Genomic DNA, 25573 nt, shown 5'->3' on the forward strand with positions numbered 1-25573 from the left:
CCTCCACGACAGGTTGACAGGCTCTACACACTAAATGACCACTCTCTCCACTTGTCTAGCAGTCCAAGGTTACAAACAGTACTCAAAAAGTAACAGTCATAGTCAATAAAATATCTTCTCAACTTACCTATTTTTATTTCAACTCAACCGATACATTACCATATGTAATTAAAAGTGGGGAATTTAGACTACAAACAAGCAATCTTCATTGCAGTAAGATTCTGTGTTCCAGAAACCACGACCGGGATTGTATTCAAGATTAAGAAGGGTATCACATTTAGGTACCTGCATGTGACCAAGCATCTTGGGTCCTATTGTATGAATGGAGTTCTGAGGCAAATTAGTTGCCTAAACAAAGGCATCTAGTACATGTGAGATGCTCTAAGGTATCCCAACTGGTCTCCAGCTCCCAGCTGAGAAGGACAAGAGTTACCTATAGGTTGTGTGTCCTTTATGCCAGCCCCATGCAGCTGCTTCAGATACCCTACATATCTCAGATGACACCAGATGCCTACCTTTAGGCAACTGAGTCAAACCTTTTGCCAATGAAGCCTAGGTTCTCTATGCAAATTTGGATATCAAAAACTAAATTTAGGTGCCCATGTTAGAGACAAAATTCACCTTTAAATCTTACAGTAACTCAGCAAAAGTGAATGCTTTTAATACTGAAGTCCAAAGCTTTCCCATATTGACAGAATCCAACTACAGATCTGTTCATCCTTAAAAAGGCACCCAATAGCCGTATTACACTCACATATGACGTATCAGTGAAAGTTTAAAGGTTTCTTGTCTTATCAAAATAAAAGTAAAACTACTCATACTCCTGAAGATCTGGCTGGCTTTCTTCCTATGCCAAGATGTCAGTATAGCGTACGGCATGTTTTCTTTTGTCACTACTGATCTACCAACAAAGGAAATACAGTGACACTGCCACAGGGTAAATTCTTAAGTGGAAACTGACACAACTACACTGAGGTTCATAACATTTTTCCTTTCCACTGGAAAAACTATATTAAAATTATTCTTAAAATAACCTGCTTTAGAACTTCATGTCAATTAGGTGCTGGAGGGGGGAAAATGTTCTAGAAGGTCATATGTCCTTCTAACAGTTACTCTCCTTTGTATATTTACTAGTAAACAAATGCTTTGATGAATCGTACAGAACAAGTTTGAGAAGTTTCACTTCAGAGTTTTAAGAGCTACACACAAAAGTTGCCTTCAACATGTACTGGCGAAAAAGATCCATAGCACTTACTCTAAAAACACTCTCAGTGATTAAAAACCAAACAAAAAAAAAATTTCAGTTCTTTGTAACATTACTTCTAAACAACATACAAACACAATATACTTGCAAGCTTATTTTAATTGACTAACTGCTGCTAAACATAAAAGAAACTGAATTCAAACAAGTTTATTTGCATAGTTCAGGGAAAGAATCTTAGTGTCTATCCAATACAACTTGAAAGTTTTCTGCACTATTGTGACACATTTTCATTTATCTTCCATTACAATTTATGATGGAGGTTAAAAAATTGCCTTCAGTGCCCAAATGATGTTATTGTAGGTCTGAATACAGGTTTTGAAGGTAATTATATTCATACAAAACAACTATTATTGATGCTTGTCAACTAAAGGATGTTTTCTGACAACACTCAAACTACTGCTTTCCACTTCACTATTAAACACTATACTAATTTAAGAAAAAAAGTTATAGAATTAACTATGCATTGGTATACCCATATAAGATGTGAATAAAATGTCTTGTTTCTCAATTTTGCCCATTACTTCCACTTTTCAAAGTCAAAAACACTGGATAATTATTTACAAAGAACTTCAAGGAATGCACTGCGTAGGCAGTTCTCTTGTTGTGATCCACAATGAGAGAAGATTTCTCATTTTAGTGAAACTGTTAGTAACAAGAGACTTTGTACCTTGAAAGAAGGTATGCATCCACAACATATTAAGGAATCTCTTGTGTGAAGATGGAGATTTCAAAATAAGAAAGAAAGAAAGTGAAGATTTGGAGGGGAAAAAAAAAAAAAAAAAAAGCTAGAGGAGTACGTACTCTAAGACATCTGTGATTTGACACAGCCAGCATTTGTTGTTCCATTATTACTGCTAAGGAAGGGAGGTGGGAGCAAGCAAAAAGCCCCAGTCAAGTATTGGTTTAGAATTTATGGTCAGACAAACTATATGGTTATGTAACACAGACAATTCAAGGACAAAATTCTGTCACAGCAAAATGTAAAATTATTTATTTTCACTCTAATTGTATTACCACCTCAGGCATTACAAATTAAAGGTTTGACTTTTAAAGCATTCAGGCAATTACAGAAAGAAACAGGCATTTTTGCAGGTTTCATAAGGTCCTACTTTCATCTGTAAGTACCCAAGTACCATCAAAAATTTTAAATCATATGTAGCTCCTTCATTGATGGATTTCTCATCTTCCAAACAACTTGTCACTTCTTGCATATATCAATAAAAGGGTTGCTCTTTTCCTGTAAGACAAACAAACCCTCAAATTACTTCAGTTATAAGAGGTCATTTAAACCAAGTTTTCAGCAGTCTGCTTATAACCCTTTCTATTCCATGTACATTTAACAATTTGGTCTTTTTTGATTAATGCAAACAGTTCTACTTTCATTAATCATAGAGATTTAATCTGAAATCTTCTTGGAAGTCTTTGTCAACACAGTAGCATCAGTTCAGTTCAAACACTGAGCTATGTACAGGTAGGCCTGATCGCCACATCTCAAAAAGCCTCCGTGTCTTTTGGGACAAATGCAACCCACAGCCCACTAACTGTAACAAAAGCATCTCCCTTGTACAAGTCACTCTAGGAAGCTTTCTCCATCTGAAATATGGCTTTCATTCATAGATGGGCATGTACTTCAGCAGTGACTTCAAAACTTCAGAACTAGGGAAGTCTTAAGATGGGCAAGAACTGCCTGAATATTCAGTTCAGCAGCCAACTACTGACACCCACCTGCTCCTAAATACAAAATCACTGACACACAGGATTGTCTGTCATTAGAAATGACAAGGCCTCCTTCTGCCCCTTTTAAGCGTTATTCATTTAATTTACACATGCATCTCATCGATCCCTCTTGTTTCTGTGCAGAAAAATGGGTGACATGGGATCAGTCAACACACTGGCACTCTCCCATGTAACCAGAGAATCTGCTGCACTAAGGAAACTAATGGGACAATTGAACACCACTTAACTGTTCAGTATAAGTAAATTAAGTGGTTATGCACACTCCACTGAAAACAAATCCAGAATAATGATACCATCAGGATACAAACATTCTACTACCATTTCTGGTACTGCTCTACCAACAGAACACTATCTTTAGATAACTTGTTGTCGGGATGCCACAAGCAAAACTGCACAGAAATCCACCTCAGCGCTTACCTTCGAGATCTCAGGAACAGCACCATTTAGGTAATTTCTCACTATCATGTCAGTTCTGCTACAGAATGTTCTTAAAATTAAGACTGTATCTCTCCCACCCTTCTAGAAAGCACAAACACTATGAGGAAGAATTTTGATTTATTTTTTCTTTTTAACTAATGGGAACATCCAGTAAGATCCAATGGAAGAGACACAGCTTTCACAGCCTCCCCAAACCAACTGTTTTTTCACCATGAGGGTGACCAAGCACTTGAACAGGTTGTGCAATCTCTCCACAGAGAGGTTGTGAAGTCTGTGTGTGTGGACATACTCAAAACCTGACTGGACATGATCCTGGGCAACCCGCTCTAGCTGATTCTGCCTAAGCAGAGGCCTTGGACTAGGTGATCTCAAGAGGTCCCTTCCAAACTAAATGATTCTGGTAAAATTCATTAAAAGCTACCAAAAACATGCTTAGAAAAGAAAAACAAACAAGCAAAAAAACCAGATTACATGGTCAAGAACTATTGAATGGTTTTCTTCCAATCTACATCCTATAAGAAGTATAAAGAAAAATTCGTAACAGACGAATATCCTTTTACGGGATACTGGGCTCAGATTATTCTCATTTGAGACAAACCCTCTCCTGGAAAGAAGAATTGCTTATTCAGTGTCACTGTTTTAAGAGGAGCTCTACACCAACAAGGCCCACATTCTGAACAGACAGAGGCCTCTCCTATTTCCATGTTGACTAATCAGTCCTGTATTTCATGGAAGTCTCACTAGTAATGTTCTCCAAGAGATGAAGCTAACTCAGAAGATGAAATAATGCATATTTTGTCCCATAAAATGTTGTAGTTATTGGGGTTTTTTCTTCTAATTTTGAAATGCGTTTTATCACTCCTCATTCTTGAAATTCAGTATGTATCTTTTCACACTAATATACAAGACCTGAAAGTAAGACCTGTTAGTTGACAGGCCAAGTCAAGTCTAAGGCATTCCTGGGTAAGATTCAGCTTCTATTCTATACACATGTTCTGATATTTAGATTCCTATACAGAAAAACTTAACATCTCCAAGAGCTTCAATCTTTTTATAGAAAGTGACTAGCTGGGTAGGGTTCATGTGTCCCACAAATAAAATTTTTATTTCAGTATATGGCAATGAGATTTCTAACAATGTTCTTATACTTTAACTGAGATCTTACAATGTTCTTGGAAACAATGGTAATTTTTTCCTCTTCCTTGCCAATAAGGAAACTGCTTAATGAAAAGCAAGCTGGTATATCCATGCAGACATACAGAATACATCTCAAGACAGACCACATCCAAAGAACTTATATATTTAATTCATGTTAACATGCCTCCAAACAAACTCCCAAATTACTAAAAATTCAATGTCTACACTAAAAATCAACACTAGAATACAACAGTGGATAGTTTTATCCTGTATTACACCAAAACATTCTAGTCAATTCAGAAAAAAAATAAGACTATCACCGACCAAGTTTCATACTTCTCATGTGGAACTAACTTCTGAAGTATGATTGGCAAGCTAATAATATCACCTTTATATACTAATGAAACCAGCATACTTGCAGTACCCTTTTCAACACTGTGTCCAAGATCACACTCCAAATTCACCAGCTTTTGCTTTCTTTTAATGAGAACAGGATTAGTCTCCTTTAGCTTCCTACTCACCATCCATACTTTGTGCTTGAGACACCAATAATAATAGCTAAGTGATACACTTTATGTTATTCTAACACAACATCCTAACTAATAAGGGTTTCTAATTTACCCACCCCCTTTTGCAGATGAAAAGAATCAGAAAACTCACTGCTTTTTTATCTCTGTGAGAAGCCAGCATATGCAGGTGGGTGCTTACATGCATATCACTAACACAAAGCAGAGCAAAGACTTTTAAGAGCAGGCCTCACAAACAGTGAGATACTCTTATTTCTAAAGACAAGACTATATACAACTGGATACATGTAAGATATCATGCTACAGTCATAGATCCTCCAGCTCTAAAACAGTATCTTAAAACACATGCAACCCATCTTGGCTTGCATGAGTTTTTACTATCCTTTCCCTCTACCCAAATTATTTGCAATTTAGCCATGTCATGAGCAATTTAAGAATTATTTTGTCCACCGATACCATTTCTGCAAGAGTCCTCCTTTACCTGTGAACATAACCATGTGAAAGTGTATATATTATCAAAATTTCCGCCCCCCCCCAGAAACTCAAGCAACAGGAAGAGGGGGAAAAAAAAAAGTCAGAAAATTCAGGAGTTGAAAATTCCCTATCCACAGGCAGGTTTTCAAACAAGTAAAGCCTTCATCTTAAGGACAAATGTAACAGAAAGATGCAAAAAGTAAGATCATGGAAGGCCAAGTACTGTCATATATTAGTTTAACTTTATTTTTCCAAATAGAAATTTTAGAATTTTAAAACTGCCTCAAATTGCAGCCAACACAGTAGTCATCTGGACATACTTCTCCAGGAATCTTATTTCTAGAAGAACTACACGCCGATCACCTCAAAAGCAGCCTGTTATGTAGCCCAAATTGATATTATAATGCTTATACTCAAGAACATTTTCCCACATTTGGTGTGTGGAATGCAAACCATTAGATTTTTTTCCCTTAGCATATGAAGTATTTGAGGATTATTTCATCTCAAAGGTAAGGTGGCTCTCCTGGATATCCTTCACATTCATTTCTATTCATTTCTCCCCAACAACACAGACCAGAGATAACGGTAACACACAAACTGCATTAAGCTCATTAACTGTTTTGTAGTGGACACTGATGCATGGACAACTTAAACACAGGAATCAGACTTCCACCAAGCCAGAAATTTATCAAGATTGCTCTATTTTATTTTGAAAAGACAGAGATGGAATTCACAGAGAATACCAAAGCTACGTACTGTTATTTCATAGTAGAAAGCTTTAATATGATTTCATACTGGCTTTAAATTTGGAAACATACCTGATCTTTTTCCTGAAAACAAAGAAAAACCCCATTTCCTTTGTATGGTAGTTGTCATGGTAAGATGCCACATACTGACCGGGGAAGTTATGTACAAACTTAACAGAGCTGAATTGCACAATCTGACTTTTGAACATTTTATCAATTTGGCAGGCTACTCTGGAGAAAAATGTCTCCGATCAAATGGGTTGTCATGACTGTTTTTATAACTTCACTTAATATGAAAAATGCACTTACTGGCTTTTCAAGTACAATTGGATGATCAGGAAGAAATTCTGGCTTCTTCTGAGAGAGAGAAACACTTGAAAGTTTCAGGAGGAAATCTCTGCTGTATTTGATCCTTTCTGTGAATATACAAAATTACTAAGTTCAACACTGGTTTTTAAGGCATTAAGGTTGGGAATTCAGAGAACTGATTTGGTTTCTTATAGAAGGGTGGAAATGCTGCATGTGGAATATAAAAATCAGTATTAAAACCAGCAGTAATTTAAGTCTGACCTTGCATCAGGCCAATCTATAGTAAATTACAGAGAATTTCACTTTAAATCTATCAAATTGACTTAGTAAATATGGAGGACTATTCCAAGCTAATAAGGGTTTGTTGTTTTAATACAAAAGAACAGAGAAAGGTGAATCCAACCTTACACTACAGACAGACTTCCTATATCTTGTACTAATTAACAGAAACACCACAAACTGAAACCCTAGAAGAAAATCTGTTTATAACTCACACCAAAGTGGCACATGTTTCTTTGAGTCAGATATCAAAACCTGAGTGTCTTTCTTCTTGAAGCTATTAAGTTGATGTCTTTCAACAGCTAAAAGTAATCATGAGATCTGCTGCATGTAAACTGGCAAACAGATTAATACCAATGAAATAGTTTTGAGGGGTTTACACTGAATCAACAAGTCAGGGGCTTTGTTGCTTTGTTTAACATTGTGAGAGACGAGAAACCAGGCCTGTGAGAAACTAAGAAAAACAGCCTGAGAAAGCAAGAGTTGAGGCTGATCAAATAAATGCCTCAAACACTCGCAAGACAAAACTATGAGTCACAGGGTGCATTCTGTGGAGGTCGAAGCTGATAAGGCTGCCCGAATAACACAAGATGGGACTGGAGGAGGGAGCCCTGTGAAGACAGGACGGCTCTGCTCTGGTGCACCTGGCCAAAACTTCAAGGGCCATCTGTCCGGTGAATGACCTTTGCTTCATTATCCACGAAATGCATATTAAAGCTAACACCCCTCAATATGCTAACGAGGGCTAACATGATCATGCTAATTACATCATCCCATGAAACACCTCACCCCTCCCTGTACATGGGATACGTAGGTATGGGGGTCGACCTAGGGGATGGACCCAAGGAAAGTGGGTATAAATCAAGAAGGGAAGGGGGGGGGGGTGGCGCGCCCCGAGGAGAGAGAGTGCAGTGAAGCGAAGAAGACGGATGCCAGTGAAAAAGACGGATGTCTCCTGTGCCTCTCGGAACCCTCGTCGGCAGGATCAGCGCAGAAACCCAGACCGGTGATCTGTATTTCCCCATTCCCTCTATCTCCCTCTTTTCCCTTTCCTATTAAGAAATGCAAGGCATATTATATTGCTTGCCACAACTTGCTATATACTTAGCCAACTATCGTGTGTTCAATTAGTACATTGTGAGTAGTTAATAAATGTTTAGACTTGGAGACTTGTTGTCCGCTCCATTGGGGATTTGCGAATCTGAGTCACTTGTCCCCCTCGTCTGAGCGGGACGTGACATTAAAATTGGCGTAGTCGGCAGGATCCCCTTCGGTGTCGGAAAGTCTTATGAGATACTGGTTCTCTATCCGACCAACTCGGACAGGGAGAACTGGGAATTGGCCCCTCAGCTATACGCTGGGAAAGGGTCGGAGGGATACCGATTCTCTATCCAATAAGGACAGGGAGAATCGGGAAGTGACCTCTCAGCTCTAAGCCAGGAGAGGTTCGAGCAGTGGCAAGCCATGACTGGCCAGGAAATGTCAGTGCTTGACTGCTCCCCTATTTTTGAGAAACTGAAGGAGTATAAGGCTTGTCCTCCTCCTTTAGTAGAGGTTTGGGCCCACGATAATTGGCATAATCCAGAAGCAGTGGCAAGCTATATTAATGTACTTGCGGGGCTGCAAGGGTCGCGACCAGGCAAAGGAAAAGCTGTAGTGTGCGCTGTATTAGGGGCAGCACTGACTGCAGCCCAAAAAGATAAACATGTTAAGAAACAATTAGAAGGGGAAATGATCAAATCCTTACAAGATCTGGTAAAAGCTCTCCAGGATCAATTGGTTGAGGAACGTAAAGTTACTGAACAAAAAGCTAAACTCTGGCAAGAGCAAACTGAAGTTCTGAAAAGCCAATTAGCTGATGAGCGTAACACCTCTCAGCGATTTCACATGGCTCTGTTAGATGCCTTGGACCGAGAAAAAATCTCACGGTCCGAAAAAGAGAGGAATGAACAAGAAACCTGCAACCGGACAGATTTCGGCTCTGTTCCGGATAGTGAACAGGGAGTTACGAGTCTGGCAAAAGCAGCAGCCAGACCCTTGTATCCAACAAAGGATTTAGAGATAAGCCGAGAAATTTTTTACCCCGAAAATGAGGGGGCAAATTTAAGACCATTAATTAAAACGGAGACCACCGAGGGTCAGGGTGGAAGAGCTCCACAGGTCACCATTCGAACTACACCATATCCAGCGACTGAGCTTGCAAAAATTCAGGAGAAATATACCAGACAAGCTCAGGAAACTGAGACTGAATACGTGTGGAGGGTATCTTTGACTGGTGGCGACCGAATTTTGTTATCAGAAGATGAGGCCCAGGGATACTGGGGGCCAGGGGTTTTCTTAGTTACTGATGACCAGAGAGAGCCGTGGTCGTTAACTCAACGAGCTGCTTATTGGGCTGGGGGTCTGGACCCCTTGGAAAGGGGGGATCCAGTATGTATTGAGACCCCAACCGTAAATCATTTGACTGAAAGTCTGCAGAAGGCTGCTTGTCTCCAATTAATGCATGACAGGCGTTTGGTTCCGCAGCAGCCTTCCCCAATGCTATTAATTGCTAACCCTGATCAAATGACTCCCCTGATTCGGGGTTTGCCGGACTCTTTGAAATCACATGCAGTACAATTACAAGATCGTTTGCGGAATGCATTAGCCCCGCGAGGGGGGAGACGGGCGGGGGGAGAAGCCATGACCTGGGGAGAGATAGCTCAGGACTTAATAAATTATGGCCGGAGAATGGGCCTTACCAGGGGAACAGGTAAACCTAAGCCCTCGGTACGCAGAGTGGAACAGCAGGAAAATCCGCCTCCTTCCCCTCCGCAAGTTTTAAGAGCAAAGAGAAACCTCTTGTGGACTGAGGGAATTAGACAGGGGATTCCCCGAGAGTTAATGGATGGTATGCGTACTACAGTTTTAGAAAAGCTCATTCGAGCCTGGAAAGACAAAAGAAAGCTGCCCCCCCCAACCGAGCGGACCTTTCGAGAAAAGGGAGGGACAGAGCTGGAAACTAACGAGATGGTGGTAATTGCTTCTCAAACACCAACTGCCCCTGAAGAAGACTTGATTGATTTAGGGTCGGGAAACTGGATGCGCCATCCCCAGTAAGTGAGCCGGGGGATGGCGGGTGGGTTCACTTAAGGAGGCTCACAGAGAATACTAAAGGAGACTTGTTGATTACCTTTCCGCTCGGTCCCTTTAAAACTCCAGTTACGTTTCTAGTAGATACGGGTGCTCAGATTTCAGCACTCCAAACTGAGGTTGCCAAGCGGAATGGCATAATTGCTGACAAAAAGCAGATCTGGGTTACAGATGTTTTCGGGGACTCTAAGCCACAGCCGACTGCTCGGGTGAAATGCTGGTTACCTGGGAATGAAACTGCAACAGAGGCTATGATGATCCTGGGAAATTTCCCCACAAATATCCTGGGACTTGACCTATTGAAGGGACAAGCTTGGGTGGATTCAAAAGGAAGGGAATGGAAATTTGGGTCCCCAACTGCCTCTATAAGACTTCTACAGCAAGCGCCTGCGCTTCCTCCTTCTAAAACTGTTAATGTGAAACCTTACGCCTTACCGTTAGGTGCAAGGGAGGGGATCACTCCGGTAATAGCAGAGCTGCGGGAGCAAGGGATAATCGTTCCAACTCACTCACCCTATAATTCCCCAGTGTGGCCAGTCCGTAAACCTAACGGAAAGTGGCGTCTGACAATTGACTATCGGCGATTAAATGCCAATACAGGTCCTCTAACAGCTGCACTACCTAACATAGCTGAACTGATTGCAACCATACAGGAACAAGCCCACCAGATCTTAGCAACTATTGATGTGAAAGATATGTTCTTTATGGTCCCCATACAGGAGGCAGACAGAGATCGCTTTGCCTTTACATGGGAAGGCGTGCAATTTACTTTTACACGTCTCCCCCAGGGATACTGCCATTCGCCGACCATCGCTCATTATGCACTAACACAGGAACTTGCTCAAATCCCTCCAAGGGAAGGGGTCAGGATATATCAATATATTGACGATGTTCTGATTGGTGGCTCTGATGCTGCTGCAGTGGGACAGACCCAGACAGAGATAATCACCCACCTAGAAAATTTAGGGCTCCAAATTCCAGCTGAACAGGTACAACTCCCATCCTCTGAGGTAAAGTTTCTGGGTATTTGGTGGCGGGGAGGAACAGTGTGTATTCCCCCAGAAACTTTAACTACCCTGGAAGAACTAAAGAGCCCTGAAAATAAGAAGGAGCTGCAACATGCCTTAGGCTTGCTGGTATTTTGGAGGAAACATATTCCTGATTTTTCCATCATAGCTCGTCCTTTATATGATTTGACACGCAAAAGGTCTACTTGGGACTGGACTCCTGTCCATGAAGAAGCCTTAAAGCTGTTAATCTTTGAGGCTGGAGTATATCAGGCTTTAGGGCCGATACATCCAACAGATCCATTCCAAATTGAGTGGGGTTTTGCAATTCATGGACTATCCATACATATGTGGCAACGTGGGCCGGAGGGTACCACTCGCCCTATAGGGTTTCATTCGCGCAGTTTCAAAGATGCAGAAAAGCGTTACTCGATCTGGGAGAAGGGTCTTTTTGTGGTTACCCTAGCTTTGCAGGAAGCTGAAAAAATCATAAGGCAGCAACTAATCATTCTACGAGGACCCTTTAAGGTCCTGAAACCAGTACTGGCCGGAACCCCCCCTCCTGTGGGGGTTGCGCAGCGAGACACAGTGAGGAAGTGGTACGCACAATTAGATCATTACTGCCACACATATCAGATAGAGGAGGGGGCACCTAAAGTGCTCAAAATACAAGATCCACCTTCTGATCACCCTGAACCTCCTCCCTCATACATAAAACCTGCACCCCCATTTGAAACCCATCTAAAGAATGTATGGTTCACCGATGCATCTTCTAGAAGAGAGGGAAAGGTATGGAAATACCGAGCAGTAGCACTGCATGTTGACTCGGGGGACCGAATCATAACAGAGGGTGAGGGAAGTGCTCAGGTGGGAGAGTTAACAGCGGTATGGAGCGTGATTGTTAAAGAAGCTGAGACTACAGAACCAGTATTTATTTACACAGACTCCTATGCCGTATTCAAGGGATGTACCGAATGGCTTACATTTTGGGAACAAAACCACTGGGAAGTAAATCGGGTACCAGTGTGGCAGCGTGAAAAGTGGGAGGAAATCTTAAACATTGCAAAACGGAAGTCCTTTTTAGTAGGATGGGTTGCTGCACACCAGCCAGGAAATCACCCTGCCCACCTGCTAAACAACCAGGTGGATTCAATGACTCGTTTGATGAGAACTGCTACAGAAGGTGAGGAGGAGAAATGGGAACACTTACTGGAATGGCTGCATGTAAAGCGGGGTCATTCAGGAAGCAAAGATTTGTTTAAAGAAGTGATAAGCAGGGGATGGTCCGTAACCAGGGAATTGTGCAATACCATTATTTCAGCGTGTAGTCTATGTCATACTCGGCTGGGAGAGCACAACCCTCTTAAGGACCAACCCCTACACCTAAGGGACAACAAGGGACTATGGGACACCTGGCAGGTGGATTATATTGGCCCTTTCCGGCTCTCTGAGGGAAAACGTTATGTATTGGTGGGGGTGGAAATAATATCAGGCCTAACTCAAGCAGAAGCTGTATCTCGAGCAACTGCAGAAAATACGGTGAAGGGGTTAAAACGTTGGTTTAGCTACTTGCCTAAGCCCAAATCGATCCAATCAGACAACGGTAGTCACTTTACTGCCGGGGTGGTTCAGGAGTGGGCTCAAGATGAAGGAATTCAGTGGATTTTCCATACTCCATACTATCCCCAAGCAAATGGAATTGTGGAACGCACCAATGGACTGTTAAAGCAGGCCCTAAAACCCCTCGAACCAGGATGGCCACAACGGGTGTCAGACGCAGTAATGAAGATAAACAGCCGGTGGGGAATTAATGGGTGCCCACGACTTACCGCGTTCTGTCCTAAGCCTCTGTCCATACTCGCCAGGAAAAAAGAGACTAAAGACCCTGCAAACCCGCTCCATTATCCTGGACAACCTGTTCTAGTAGACTTGCCCACTGTGGGGCAAGTACCCCTAACCCTAAAAACTCCCATCAATATTTGTTCATGGGTGGCTACTGATGCCCATGGGAAAGAATACCGCATCAATACCAGGTGGATTGTCCCTTCTTTCTAACCATCATTGTTTTGTCATGTATATATGTGTTTTACAGAGCATTGATCCTGGACAACAGGAGACCTATGTTACTTTTAGCACTTTCAATGGTTGTAGGCATTATTGGCTAGTTATTATTTGTAATCTGCTTACATTATTATATAATTTGTGGAATCATACCTGCTGAGTGTGGAATAAATCATTGCCAATCAATTACAATCAACAATCCAGGAAATTTTACAGGTACATTTAATGAGTTCACTTATTAGAAGGTTAACCTGGAGTTGTGCCTTAAGTTACCTTATTGGGAATCACCTCCAAAATAAAGGAAGCCTGTGAGCCACCTGTGACTGCAAACTGGTGCTTGCAAATACCAAACAGATCACAGTGCTAGCTCATATAACTGTATGTGGTCCTTACAACACCACATCCATCAACAGCAAGATGCAGTCATCAAAGACTAGTTGAAGGGGTCTGATCCCACAAATTAAGCATTAATGAATTGTACCTGAATATTAAATTGTATTCCCATTTAAATCCTTATAGACCTGATAATGTCATTGTGTAACCTCAAATAGTTTTAGAAAATTTAACTTAGCAATTATATGTACTAACAAGATATGCCTTTAAGGAATTAAAGGTGCAGACCCAACAAGCATCTAAGATGACATTGCAGAATCTGGCTAGCATTGCTGAAGGAACATGGACTGTGCAGTGTGCTGAATCTAACTGAGGGAGAATACTATATCATCATCCACAATGCCACCACCTCTATAGAGGAGACCGTGCCATGATGAAGATGATCAACAATGGGAAGTGAGAACCTTTTTATTGACTGATGGACTAGTTTGATGGATGGAACCCTGGGTCATGGATCACATCACTGGGATCCTCAGGACTCACGGGGTGGGGAAGATGGCTTGTAAATATTAGTATTGTGATATTATGTAAATTTTTGCTTTTAATGGTATGCCTTGCAGCAATTAGCTATATGCTCTCTCACCTTCTGTCTTCCTTTTCCCTATACCTTTTGGGATCACAATGGTCAAAGAAGAACTTGGAGTGTTTGAGTCACGGGGTGGGATGTGAGAGACGAGAAACCAGGCCTGTGAGAAACTAAGAAAAACAGCCTGAGAAAGCAAGAGTTGAGGCTGATCAAATAAATGCCTCAAACACTCGCAAGACAAAACTATGAGTCACAGGGTGCATTCTGTGGAGGTCGAAGCTGATAAGGCTGCCCGAATAACACAAGATGGGACTGGAGGAGGGAGCCCTGTGAAGACAGGACGGCTCTGCTCTGGTGCACCTGGCCAAAACTTCAAGGGCCATCTGTCCGGTGAATGACCTTTGCTTCATTATCCACGAAATGCATATTAAAGCTAACACCCCTCAATATGCTAACGAGGGCTAACATGATCATGCTAATTACATCATCCCATGAAACACCTCACCCCTCCCTGTACATGGGATACGTAGGTATGGGGGTCGACCTAGGGGATGGACCCAAGGAAAGTGGGTATAAATCAAGAAGGGAAGGGGGGGGGGGTGGCGCGCCCCGAGGAGAGAGAGTGCAGTGAAGCGAAGAAGACGGATGCCAGTGAAAAAGACGGATGTCTCCTGTGCCTCTCGGAACCCTCGTCGGCAGGATCAGCGCAGAAACCCAGACCGGTGATCTGTATTTCCCCATTCCCTCTATCTCCCTCTTTTCCCTTTCCTATTAAGAAATGCAAGGCATATTATATTGCTTGCCACAACTTGCTATATACTTAGCCAACTATCGTGTGTTCAATTAGTACATTGTGAGTAGTTAATAAATGTTTAGACTTGGAGACTTGTTGTCCGCTCCATTGGGGATTTGCGAATCTGAGTCACTTGTCCCCCTCGTCTGAGCGGGACGTGACAAACATGTGCATGTTATCATTTGAGTTTGTACCACTGTCTCTACCTACATCCATTTTTTAAGCTGATATTCTTAAACAAGAGCAGAAACAAAATTAGGCTAAGGGTCAAACTTTATTTCTAGTCCTTGGTGACAAAGAAGTTTATTCCTTTAGGAATAACAGGCCTCCTGCAAGACTGTTACCAGTCACTTGACTGACTACAGCTTTTGCTTCTCAGGCTGTAGGCTGCTGACAAGAGAGGCCACAAAGTCAACTATGAATGGGATTTTTTCCTGCCTTTGACCACAAATGACTGTAATAACTGCTGAACATATGCGAGGGCACGAGGACAACTTTTAAAAGAATAGTTTAAAGAACATGAGCATACACGGATGGCATTTTTTCCCCTTGTTTAAAAACATATGAAAATGACAACTTCTGTAAGGCCTTTGACACAGTCCCCCATAACATCCTTCTCTCTAAATTGGAGAGATAAGGATTTGACAGCTGGACTCTTCAATAGATAAGGAACTGGTTGGATGGTTGCATCCAGAGGGTAGTGGTCAACAGCTCAATGTCTGGATGGAGATCGGTGTCAAGTGGTGTCCCTCGGGGGTCCATAGTGGGACCGGTACTGTTTAATATCTTCATCAGCCACACAACACAGTGGGATCGATTGCACCCTCAGCAAGTTTGCAGATGACATCAAGCTGAGTGGTGTGGTTGACACAACTGAGGGATGGGATACTGCCCAGAGGAACTTGGACAAGCTCAAGAAGTGGGCCCACATGAACTTCGTGAGGTTCAACAAGGCCAAGTGCAAGGTCCTGCACCTGGGTCAGCGTAATCCTTGGTATCAATAGAGGCTGGGGGAAAAAAGGATTGAGAGCAGCCTTGTGGAGAAGGACTTGGGGATACGGGGGGGATGAAAAGCTGAACATGAGCCAACAACGTGCACCTGCAGCCCCAGAAAGCCTACCATATCCTGCGCTGCATCAAGAGAAGTGTGTCCAGCAGGTCAAGGGATATGATTCTGCCCCTCCACTCAGCTCTCATGAGACCCCACCTGGAGCACTGTGTCCAGCTCTGGGGTCCCCAGCATAAAAAAAGACATGGACCTGATGGAGCAGGTCCAGAGGAGAGCCACAAAAATGATCAGAGGGATGGAACACCTCTCCTATGAAGAAAGGCTGAAAGAGTTGGGGTTATTTAACCTGGAGAAGAGAAGGCTCCGGGGAGACCTTATAGCAGCCTTTCAATACTTAAAGGGAGGTTATAACAAAGATGAGGACCGACTTTTTAGCAGCGCCTGTTGTGGTAGGACAAGGGGTAATGGTTTTAAACTGAGAGAGAGTAGATTCAGACTAGATGTAAGGAAGATCTTTTTTACTCTGAGGGTGGTAAAACACTGGAACAGGTTGCCCAGAGAGGTGGTAGATGCCCCATCCCTGGAAACATTCAAGGTCAGGTTGGAGAGGGCTCTGAGCAACCCAATCTAGTTGAAGATGTCCCTGCTCACTGCAGGGGGGTTGGACTAGATCACCTTTAAAGATCCCTTCCAACCCAAACAATTCTATGATTCTAAGGGAAAGCAAGGAAGTGACTGAGATAGCAATAAAAAGCACTTAAGAACTGTAGAGACAGATAATTGAAGGCATACTACCACTGAACAGATATCAAATAGAAACTATTATCTACAACTTAAGGTACAACTGGGGATAAAAATGGAGTTTCAGTGGAAATTTCACAGTGCGATGGAAGAGAGGAAGAAAAAAGAAAAAAAAAAAAAAGACTTCTTTGTAGGCAGTAGCTGAACAACAGAATCAAAGTTGTGTTACTCTGAAGGAAAGGATTACAACAATCAGCAAACAAAGAAAAGCCCTCTGAAAACAAGTGTTGGAAAAAGTTTGACATTATGGACAAATGTGGAATAGACTCAGGAAGGCATCACAGAGCAATTAACCACTAAAAAAGATCCAAAGTGATGGTCTATACAAAAGACCAGGATCTGATGAGAAGCCATTTAAGATCTTGTAGAATACAACCGTCTCTACATACCACAAGCAGAATCACTGAGAAAGGACCAGAAAGCTGCCACCAGCAGTTAGAACTTGACAAGTGTGGTGGTTTAGCCCCTGCCGGGGTCTGAGACCACGCGGCCGCTGCCCCTCCCCCACAAAGGGAGTGAAATACAAAGCCCCAAGACTGAAATAAGGAAAGGTTTAATACAACAGTGCAATAGCAACACAACCAACAACAACAATAACAGTAATAGTGATAGCAATGAACAGAGCAAAATAGCTACCAAATACAGCAGTTTGAAGCACGATGTACAAAACCACGAGTGCACCGCACTCAGCGCCAGGAAAATGTGACCTGCCAGGGTGTGACGTCGGCATGGCATCTGAATAACCCGGCTAGAGCTCTCCCCCCACTGCTGGGGAAACTTAACCCTATCCTGGTTAAACCAGGACAACAAGTCTGACACCAAACTAGATCCAAAGAACAGAACATTATTCTATTTACCAAGATCAAGAATAGAAGAAACAAACCTGAGCCTCAAAGGGGATACATGGAAGAGCTACTTTGAAGTCAGCAGCACACAACAGTGTAGAATTACTGTAGAATTACTCAAGAACCTGGGTGATGGTAACCTCAGACTGAGGAAAAATAGGAAAGGTTCAAAAAAACTTAATAGAATTCTTTCAATTCTTGAGTACTAAGAGCAACAGAACAAACCAAGTCTCCAGAGATTACTTAAAGATTGGAGATTGTAGATGGGAGATTTGAGATGCCCGATTACAGGAAGACATTAACAGAAAAAATTGTCTCAATGAACTGATGACCTAACCTGGCTCACTGTCACAGTTCCTGTGACATGTTTAAGAACGAAGAATTAGGCAGGAAGCAGTGCAGAGGAGGACTGTGAGAATACATTTGGAATCTGAAAGTATTCCTTAATGAAAAACAGAGCAAAAGTTTGGCTTGTTTAAACTACCAAACCATGACAAAAACACTACTATGCTTTATGAGTACTGAGTGACAGGCAGTACAGAAAGAAAAGCATAAGGAGCAAACCTTAACGACAGCGTTGACACAAGAACAAACTGTCCAGAAGTCACTTCTAATCATAGAAGAAATTAAGTGATTTCTAACCATCAGAAAATTAGTATTTCAGAAGCACTGTAGTAAGAGTAGGAAAAGGAAACCAAAGTACTAAATTCTTAAATTAGTTGCATGCAATAGTCTGACTGATCCCTGCAACAGGCTAAAGGATGCAACTCAAATCTGCACTTCTACACACAGAAGCAATTTACACAAAACCAGGATTTTGTGTGAAGAAATCTTTTTAAGCTCATGGGGGTTTTTTTCTTGGTTTTCTTTGCTGGTTTTGGTTTAAAAAAAGACCGGTACACCCTTATATGCAAGCAAGTCTACCAGTGGAGGTTTCCCACCTCAGTTATGGCCAAGTTTTACACTTTCTCTACAGTGTTATGTGAAAACGAAAAGGTTTCATACTGCTCTCTTGGTACAAAAGGAAGCCAAATACTCAAAGCACTGGCTAATCGGAAGAAATAATATGCAGCTCACATCTCTTCAAAGTTCAGCTGTCTTCCATCCAAAAAATACAATTCTGACACAGAAATATTTTACCCTTTTTTCCTTCTGATTCATGCTCTTTTGGTTGACAGGACATCATAGGTTGACTTAAGACCTTCACTTCAGTCATTTCAGGTAACTAAAATAGGGAGGAAAGAGTTAAACATTTTTCAATATATTTCACAAAATTAAGTTTCCTTTAAGCATATTAAAACAAGAATGTATGTTTCTGAGTTTCTTAGTTAAAAAATAACAGTTGTAGCACAGTTTCAGTAATAAATTTTGCTGTCATCAGTCACCAAGGTTTTGGACAATTAATACTTTTTGTGCACAAAGAAAACTGGATTCTGTTAAATTTTTCTACTCCTTGCAATTGAATCACCGTCTGCTTTTCAGCATAAAAACAGTCTGAAAAGAAACAAGTCTTGCACAAATTAAACTGTAGTCAGAACTGCAGCTATTTATAACAATTGATGCATCTCTAACTTGAAAGACAAGGGTCCTGCAAAATAACTGCAGAAAGTTGTCAATAGGAATAATGGTAATGTAAAACCACTGAGAAATTTAATTTGAACCTGTAGAACATTTGTTACTCTTGATTACATATAATAAAGGAATAGTTCAATGACGTACAAAGCAGTATAGGTAAACACATTTGAGACAGCAATCTTTTAGAGAGAACTTTAGCACTATTGCTAGTTTTTCAAAAGAACACAATTATCTCCTCCTGTTCTCTTATCTCACCCAGAAGACAGCCAGAAACTGCTACACTAGGGAATAAAAAAAGCAGGAAGGACTTTCCTTAAAACCAAAAGAGAGACTTGGATTCTCTCACTTAGCAAAAGGTTTCAAAAGCATCAAGATCCAACATCTACAGTATAATGCTGCATTCCTTCCGGCTGCCAAAACCTTGAAGTGAGTGTTTTGGAATGTACAAAAGCAGTTTACCCTCAACAGTTTGTCTTGGCTCCCAAAAGGCTCCACAGGTTTGGCTGAGGAATTTTAATCTCATTCTGAGACAGATGGGGGTGGGGTGGGGGGGGTGTGGTGTTAAGGGCAGGAAGACCTGAAAAGTCCTGAAAATTTTCGGAAGCATTTGTCAAAAGCGGAAGAGATCCTATTTTCTGGACAGAGATGCACTAAACACTTTGTACTGTAACTGCACCAACAGCTTTCATGGTGCGCTAAGGCTACAAATTGTGAAAAGGCAAAATATTTCTAGTTTATTATCCACCCTACTCACACTTCCATTTTCTGTGGTTGAAATTTGGTTATCTTTTCCTGATTTGTCTAAAGCTTCTGGGGGGAAAATATCTGAAAAATCTAGGGATTTTAGAGAATGAAGTTAACAGCTGTACTGCTAATTCTAACTGCTTTGTGATGTTCAACTAGTCTTCGCAAGTCTTAGCTATTCAAAGGGTCTTTCCAAGTACAGACAAGGATTTAACACATTCTCAAATCCACAAGACATACATGATAAAGCAGAACTTACAGCAATGTGCCAACGTTACAACATTTTTAAATTTCTTCCTGCACCATCACATCATCCTGCCAACTGGTTTATAGTATCAAGAATTCTATTATGCTTCATTTTCAGTCCAAAATTTAACATTTGAGTATCACCACTCACAACAATAATCATACATGTTTTTATCTGAAATCCATCTACAAAGAATGGAATCCATCTACGAGGAATATCCCTAGAGAAGGGCAAGGATTTCTGAAGCTCAACATAATTTTTAAATGGTAGTGAAGAAGTAGTACATTAAAATTGATACTGACTGATGGGAGACTTCAAGCCTCTCACTCTGAGGTAGCAGACTCAACACTCTCCAGGTTCTTCTGAAAATTCTTTGCATACCATGAAGGAACAAAAATTATTCTTTGCTTTAAATTATCCAGTTGGGGCACACTGACTATCCAGGCACTCTTACTCTGAACACCAGTTCGGTGGAAATTCCCCACAATCAAGACTAACATCATAGATACATGCACCATCACTGTGCTTATTATTAACAGTAGCTCTTCTCCACTTCCTCTAAGGCTTAAGACTAGAAGTTTCAGACTGTAAGTTCCTCAGATAGTAGTTTTAATTCTATAATTCACTGTTCTTTATCCTCGGAGTTGAATCTAACACTGACCAGAACTCCTGATGTGCCATATGCTGATTCTTCTTTCCTGACAGAAGTCTAAGCAGCTTTAAGTGTGCATACTAAATATCCCAGAGTAAAACAGTTTAGAGAATTCAGTTGCCAGATTCTTATTCAGTTCTTTCACTGCTTTAAGAACCTGGTTTGTCAGAATTGGCTTTTTTTTGTTTCTAAAGCCTCTTTTATTTTTAAAAATCTATTTATAAGTTAGTGGCAAATATAATCTGCTTTACTTTTTAAAATCTTCACTGTTCACCACACTTTCCAAAAAGTAACCTGCATTTCCTCACCTATATCAACTTGAATATTTACTCTCTCTTGAATAGATCATCGCTATGTAAGACTATGACTGGTATAAAAAGTTGTAACAAGTTTGTTCTCTTTTAGCAATACTAAGTGTTATGTCAACAGTTGTTCTTGTTTTCCCCCTTACAGTGTATTTAGAGTTGTGTTCATTTATCTTCTGTAAAAGAAAATATATTGGAGGAGGAAGGAAAAGGGATGAGGATAATGGAAGTTTTATGATTGCAGATACAGAGCACTATTACTGTCTTGCCAAAAAGGCAATAAGATTCAAAGTACCTGAAATACAATTACAACTTTGAAGAACAAGTTCTTGAAGTGAAATATATATATTATTCTAGGAATGAGGACATTATTTCATCTTCTCAGGAGCCAAAGAGCAAATAGATAGCAACGTACAGCTTTCTCAGATCATCACTGATGCTTTTAGAAACACAGAGAATGTTCAGCAGGACTCATTAAAGAGTGGTAATACACAACTCTCTATCATCAGATTCAGGTCCCAAGATCTTCAGAACTAGATACTGAATGTTCCTGCTTAGAAAAATATTCTGTGAAGCTGCTATGCCAGCCTCCAGGCCAATGTTGCCCATCAAGTAGGGGTTCATCAGGTACTAATTAGCTGGTATTTGGAGGTACCCATGAAACAGCTGATAGTCAAAAGTATTAAAAAGCCTTTTCAACATCCTATGCCAAAAAAAAAGTTTTTTAAAAAACACATCTGTACTAACATCAAAGAAATGTAGCATGTAGCTACACGTAGCCAAATATTGATGAAACTGAGTACTACAACATTGCTGACCACAGGCTGTTATAAAAGAAAATAGTTTGTTCTCCTAAATACATATTGCTCAAGAGACAACTATAACTGTTAATTTCCCTATGTGTGATCAAGGATAGGCTCCCAACACCATGACTTTTTTTAAAAATTAAGTCAAAGGTAGCTTCCAGAAGCTTCATACAATAAAGGAAGGACTACGGGATTATTAGGCCTCTTCTAAAATAAAAAAAAATGAAGGAACAGACACTTGGTCTAACAACAACAAAAAAAAATTAAATCTTTCAACACACTCTGAAGAACATTCAAATCAGTATCAACAAAAATCAAATTCAGACTATGAAACATAAGCATTCCAGCTGTAACACTACAAACTTCATTTTGCAGCAAACAGCTACAATTTCAAGTTTGAAGGACACATTGTACCACATCTAAACCCAAATATTTCTGGCAATAAAGCACTAGAGTGCTTCTGTTTTTTTGAATGCTAAAGCCCCTTAACTGCCCAGTCCAGCAGAGTCAATGAAACAGAACTACAGAACACACTACAACTGTTTAATTATCTAGTTCTGTGAAGTTGGCTGCCTCAAATGGATTGGTGCATGTGCTAACAAAACTAAAAATTAAAAAAAAAAATTTCTAATGTTATTCTTTACACATAATAAGCAAAGACTGAATATGTGTACTTTAAAATAGCTATCTTAAATTCAGTGAAGACAAAAGAAACACCACACAGACTTTCATAAGACTCTTAAGTAACTCATAAGATGTATTTTTCAGCTACTAGTGCAGGCAAATATCAGGGAAAGGCATTCCTGAAACCCATACTTCTTTTTAACACTTCTAACACTGCTGGCTTATAACATACGGATTCAAGGACACTCCTAGCTGGAAATAGAGTTTACTTTTCATTTGGTAACACAGGATCAGCTGACCTTCAATTTATAACACTCTAGAACACACTCCATCAACTTTGTCACCTACTATTTACTCCATACTCACCCAGTCAACCTTACTCTGCAAACATACTTCAGTGTTGCTGGATAATTCAGTCTGCAAGTTTAATGCAATGACTGATGCCAGTGAAGATATGAGAAAACATTAAGAAAAAATATTTTAGATAGACTCCACATTTTTATTTTGTGATACTTGCCATGAGAACAGTACGGCAATCAAACTGAATTATATAGGCATTTACTCACAACTTAAAAGCTCTAAATCACCATAGCACCATTCTTCCATTTCTTCCACAAATTTTAAACAAGATAAAAATTTATCATGCCACTTAGCTCCTGTCCACATCATTTCTGTCACTGTTTGTCTGGCTACCAACATTTCTAACTTAACAATAATAGCTATAATACTGCAATATCTGAGACATACAGAGATTTAAAAATAAAAAAACCAGATACACCTGACATAAATATGGCATGATTTTTTTCTTACGCTTTTTTTGTTTGCTTTAAACTTGTATGAAGGCTAGATAAGAACAGTATGGTGCAGTATATTGTACTTGCAATAAAACTTAAACAATAAAACTTTTTGCTAAACTATGTGTATTTTATGTTTTCGATAGCAGGAGCCAACTAACCCAAGAAATCCAAATTTAATAGAGAAGCCTGATCTAGCTTTCTGAAGACAGAAGCTCAGATGCCAAGCTAGAACACCATCACCAAAAAGAATTTTGCCTAAACCTAATGTAGCTTAAATTCAGATTTCATCAGAGATGATGTAGTAAGATCAACTCACAACAAGGTATTTATACACCACTGTAGTACGAACAAAGTCATTGAAAAAAAAAATACAAGTCACCTTACATATCCTTGCTATTTCCTTAAAAGCAACTGAAGCTTTGGTAAAGTGAACTGTATCTTAGCCATGCTACTCACCTTGTTTAGAAGCTAGATGATGCACTGGTTGTGCTGGCTGAAGGGATTTACCAATAAACTTTTTAGTTTCCTTTAACATTTTGAAGGATCACACTTTAAAAAAGCAGCAGAAATCAATACAGAGTATTCAGTTTCACATACGGATGTTAAGTGAGAACATCTACCACTTGTTAGCTGCATTTGACAAGAGGATATACGATATTTTAGCATCTGGGCAGGAAAAAGAAGAAAAGCCTAACACAGAAGTTTTCTTAGATGACAGAATATGCTGGATAACATTTGCATAAAGACAGAATCAGACATCTCTCTCATTTTTCCTTCCAACTGAGCTACTCTAGGTTCTTCTCAAAAAGAAGATTTTTCCCGTACACGCTTGTGTGCGTGGAGAAAGGCGATGGGGACACGTGATGGAAATGACAGTATCTTCTAACAATTTCATTCAATGGGATTTTAATTAATTAACATCAGTGTACCCTTTACAGTCTGCTGGCTGCACAGGAATTCCTTACGTATATATCTCTACATAAACTTGCATAATTGCTCTTTAATACCTACTTTAGTTAAATTAATACACTTTTGCATCTTTTCACTCAGTTTAGCTGATAGATGCACCTAAAACTGCTAAGGTGGTGCTGGGCTGACAAATCTCCCACTGTAAGTAAACTGTCAGTTGTAAAATCTTAATTTCTAATATCTCTATATTAATTCTTCTCCTTCCCACCTCCATCTCCTTTGTCAACTGAGAGATTTCATGATTTGAAGGAACTTCGGCTTCTTTTAGAGCAAAATAATAGTAGAAATGAAAACACAATCATAATGGTACTGAAATTGTGTCTTCTCTAAGAGACTTTATAGGACAAGGGAATAATTGTAACAAAAACGATTCAAAGGAAAATATCATGACTTCAGCAGTTAAAACTGTAGAGATTACTATCCAATTCCAGTATGGAACAGGAAAAGAGAAGTTAGGTTATTTAAAATATGATCCAGTATCACTCCCCACTTGAATTGTTGGGTTTTTTTTCTATAATGCAAAGGCATCTGACCAGTTACTATATTGTAATCCTTTAAACACTTTTACTATATTCAAGTAACAATTTTCCATCAAGGCCAGTTTGAACCCATTCTAGTCTAGAAACCAACTGTTAAATGGCTACTGTCTGAATTAGAACAGTTGTGCTGAACCTAGGAAAAAAGCTCTGGGTAGATCCTCCTTGTTTTCCTACCTTCTCATCTTAAAAAATAAAGACTTGAAAGCTGTAGTCAAAAGCAACATAACAATTCCTACAGGTGAATGAACTGAGACTACTGACATGAAAGATGTATTTCATTTTATACAGATGAGGAATGCTTGTTTAAACTGCATTTATACTAAATTTCTGCATAAAGCAATGCAGTAATAATATTTGCATCAGAAGATTAAAAAAAAAGCAAGTTTTCCTCCATACCCTGATTGCAAATGATATGCATACTTTTTAAAACAGGAAAAAATGTTTAAGAGGCTGGGTAGCTTCTAGAATGTAGCACACCTGTATTTTTTAAAGTGTCCTCCTGATAACGAGAACAAGATGACTTCTGCTGACAGAATACCAACACATTTTGCCCCTCCCCCCTCCCCTGCCCCTGAATTTCCATGAGAAGGATGTCAAAAGAAACCACATACTCCCAAAGCAAGAACAGAAAAGAGTATGAGAAAGATGGAGTTTGGTAAGGGGTGAAATCAAGTACAGTGTTCTAACATCTCTATTTCCTCCTGTAAGCAGAAGGAAGAGGCTAGAAAAGATCTCAACAAGTTACCTAGTCCAGCCTTCTGGATTAATACAGTGTTCTATCTGACTAGTATCAAGAAAAGTGACTTCCCCCTTAGAAAGGCCCTACTGCTTCTCAGT

The 25573-nt window shown here is 40.2% G+C and overlaps 1 protein-coding gene across 1 annotated transcript; it reads right to left on the reverse strand.

Moving 5' to 3' along the window:
• Positions 1 to 2132: 2132 nt before the first annotated feature.
• On the reverse strand, positions 2133 to 23763 carry C1H8orf88 (chromosome 1 C8orf88 homolog). The gene is made up of 5 exons (XM_074884289.1): positions 23685 to 23763; positions 22798 to 22868; positions 18619 to 18703; positions 6633 to 6739; positions 2133 to 2501 (listed from the first exon to the last, which is right to left on the reverse strand). The coding sequence occupies exons 1-5, from the start codon at positions 23761 to 23763 to the stop codon at positions 2463 to 2465; spliced, it is 381 nt and encodes a 126-aa protein (XP_074740390.1). The 3' UTR covers positions 2133 to 2462.
• Between the last annotated feature and the right edge of the window lie 1810 nt (positions 23764 to 25573).

This window comes from Strix uralensis, chromosome 1 (assembly GCF_047716275.1).
Source record: "Strix uralensis isolate ZFMK-TIS-50842 chromosome 1, bStrUra1, whole genome shotgun sequence".
In the NCBI taxonomy this organism is placed as follows: Eukaryota; Metazoa; Chordata; class Aves; order Strigiformes; family Strigidae; genus Strix; species Strix uralensis.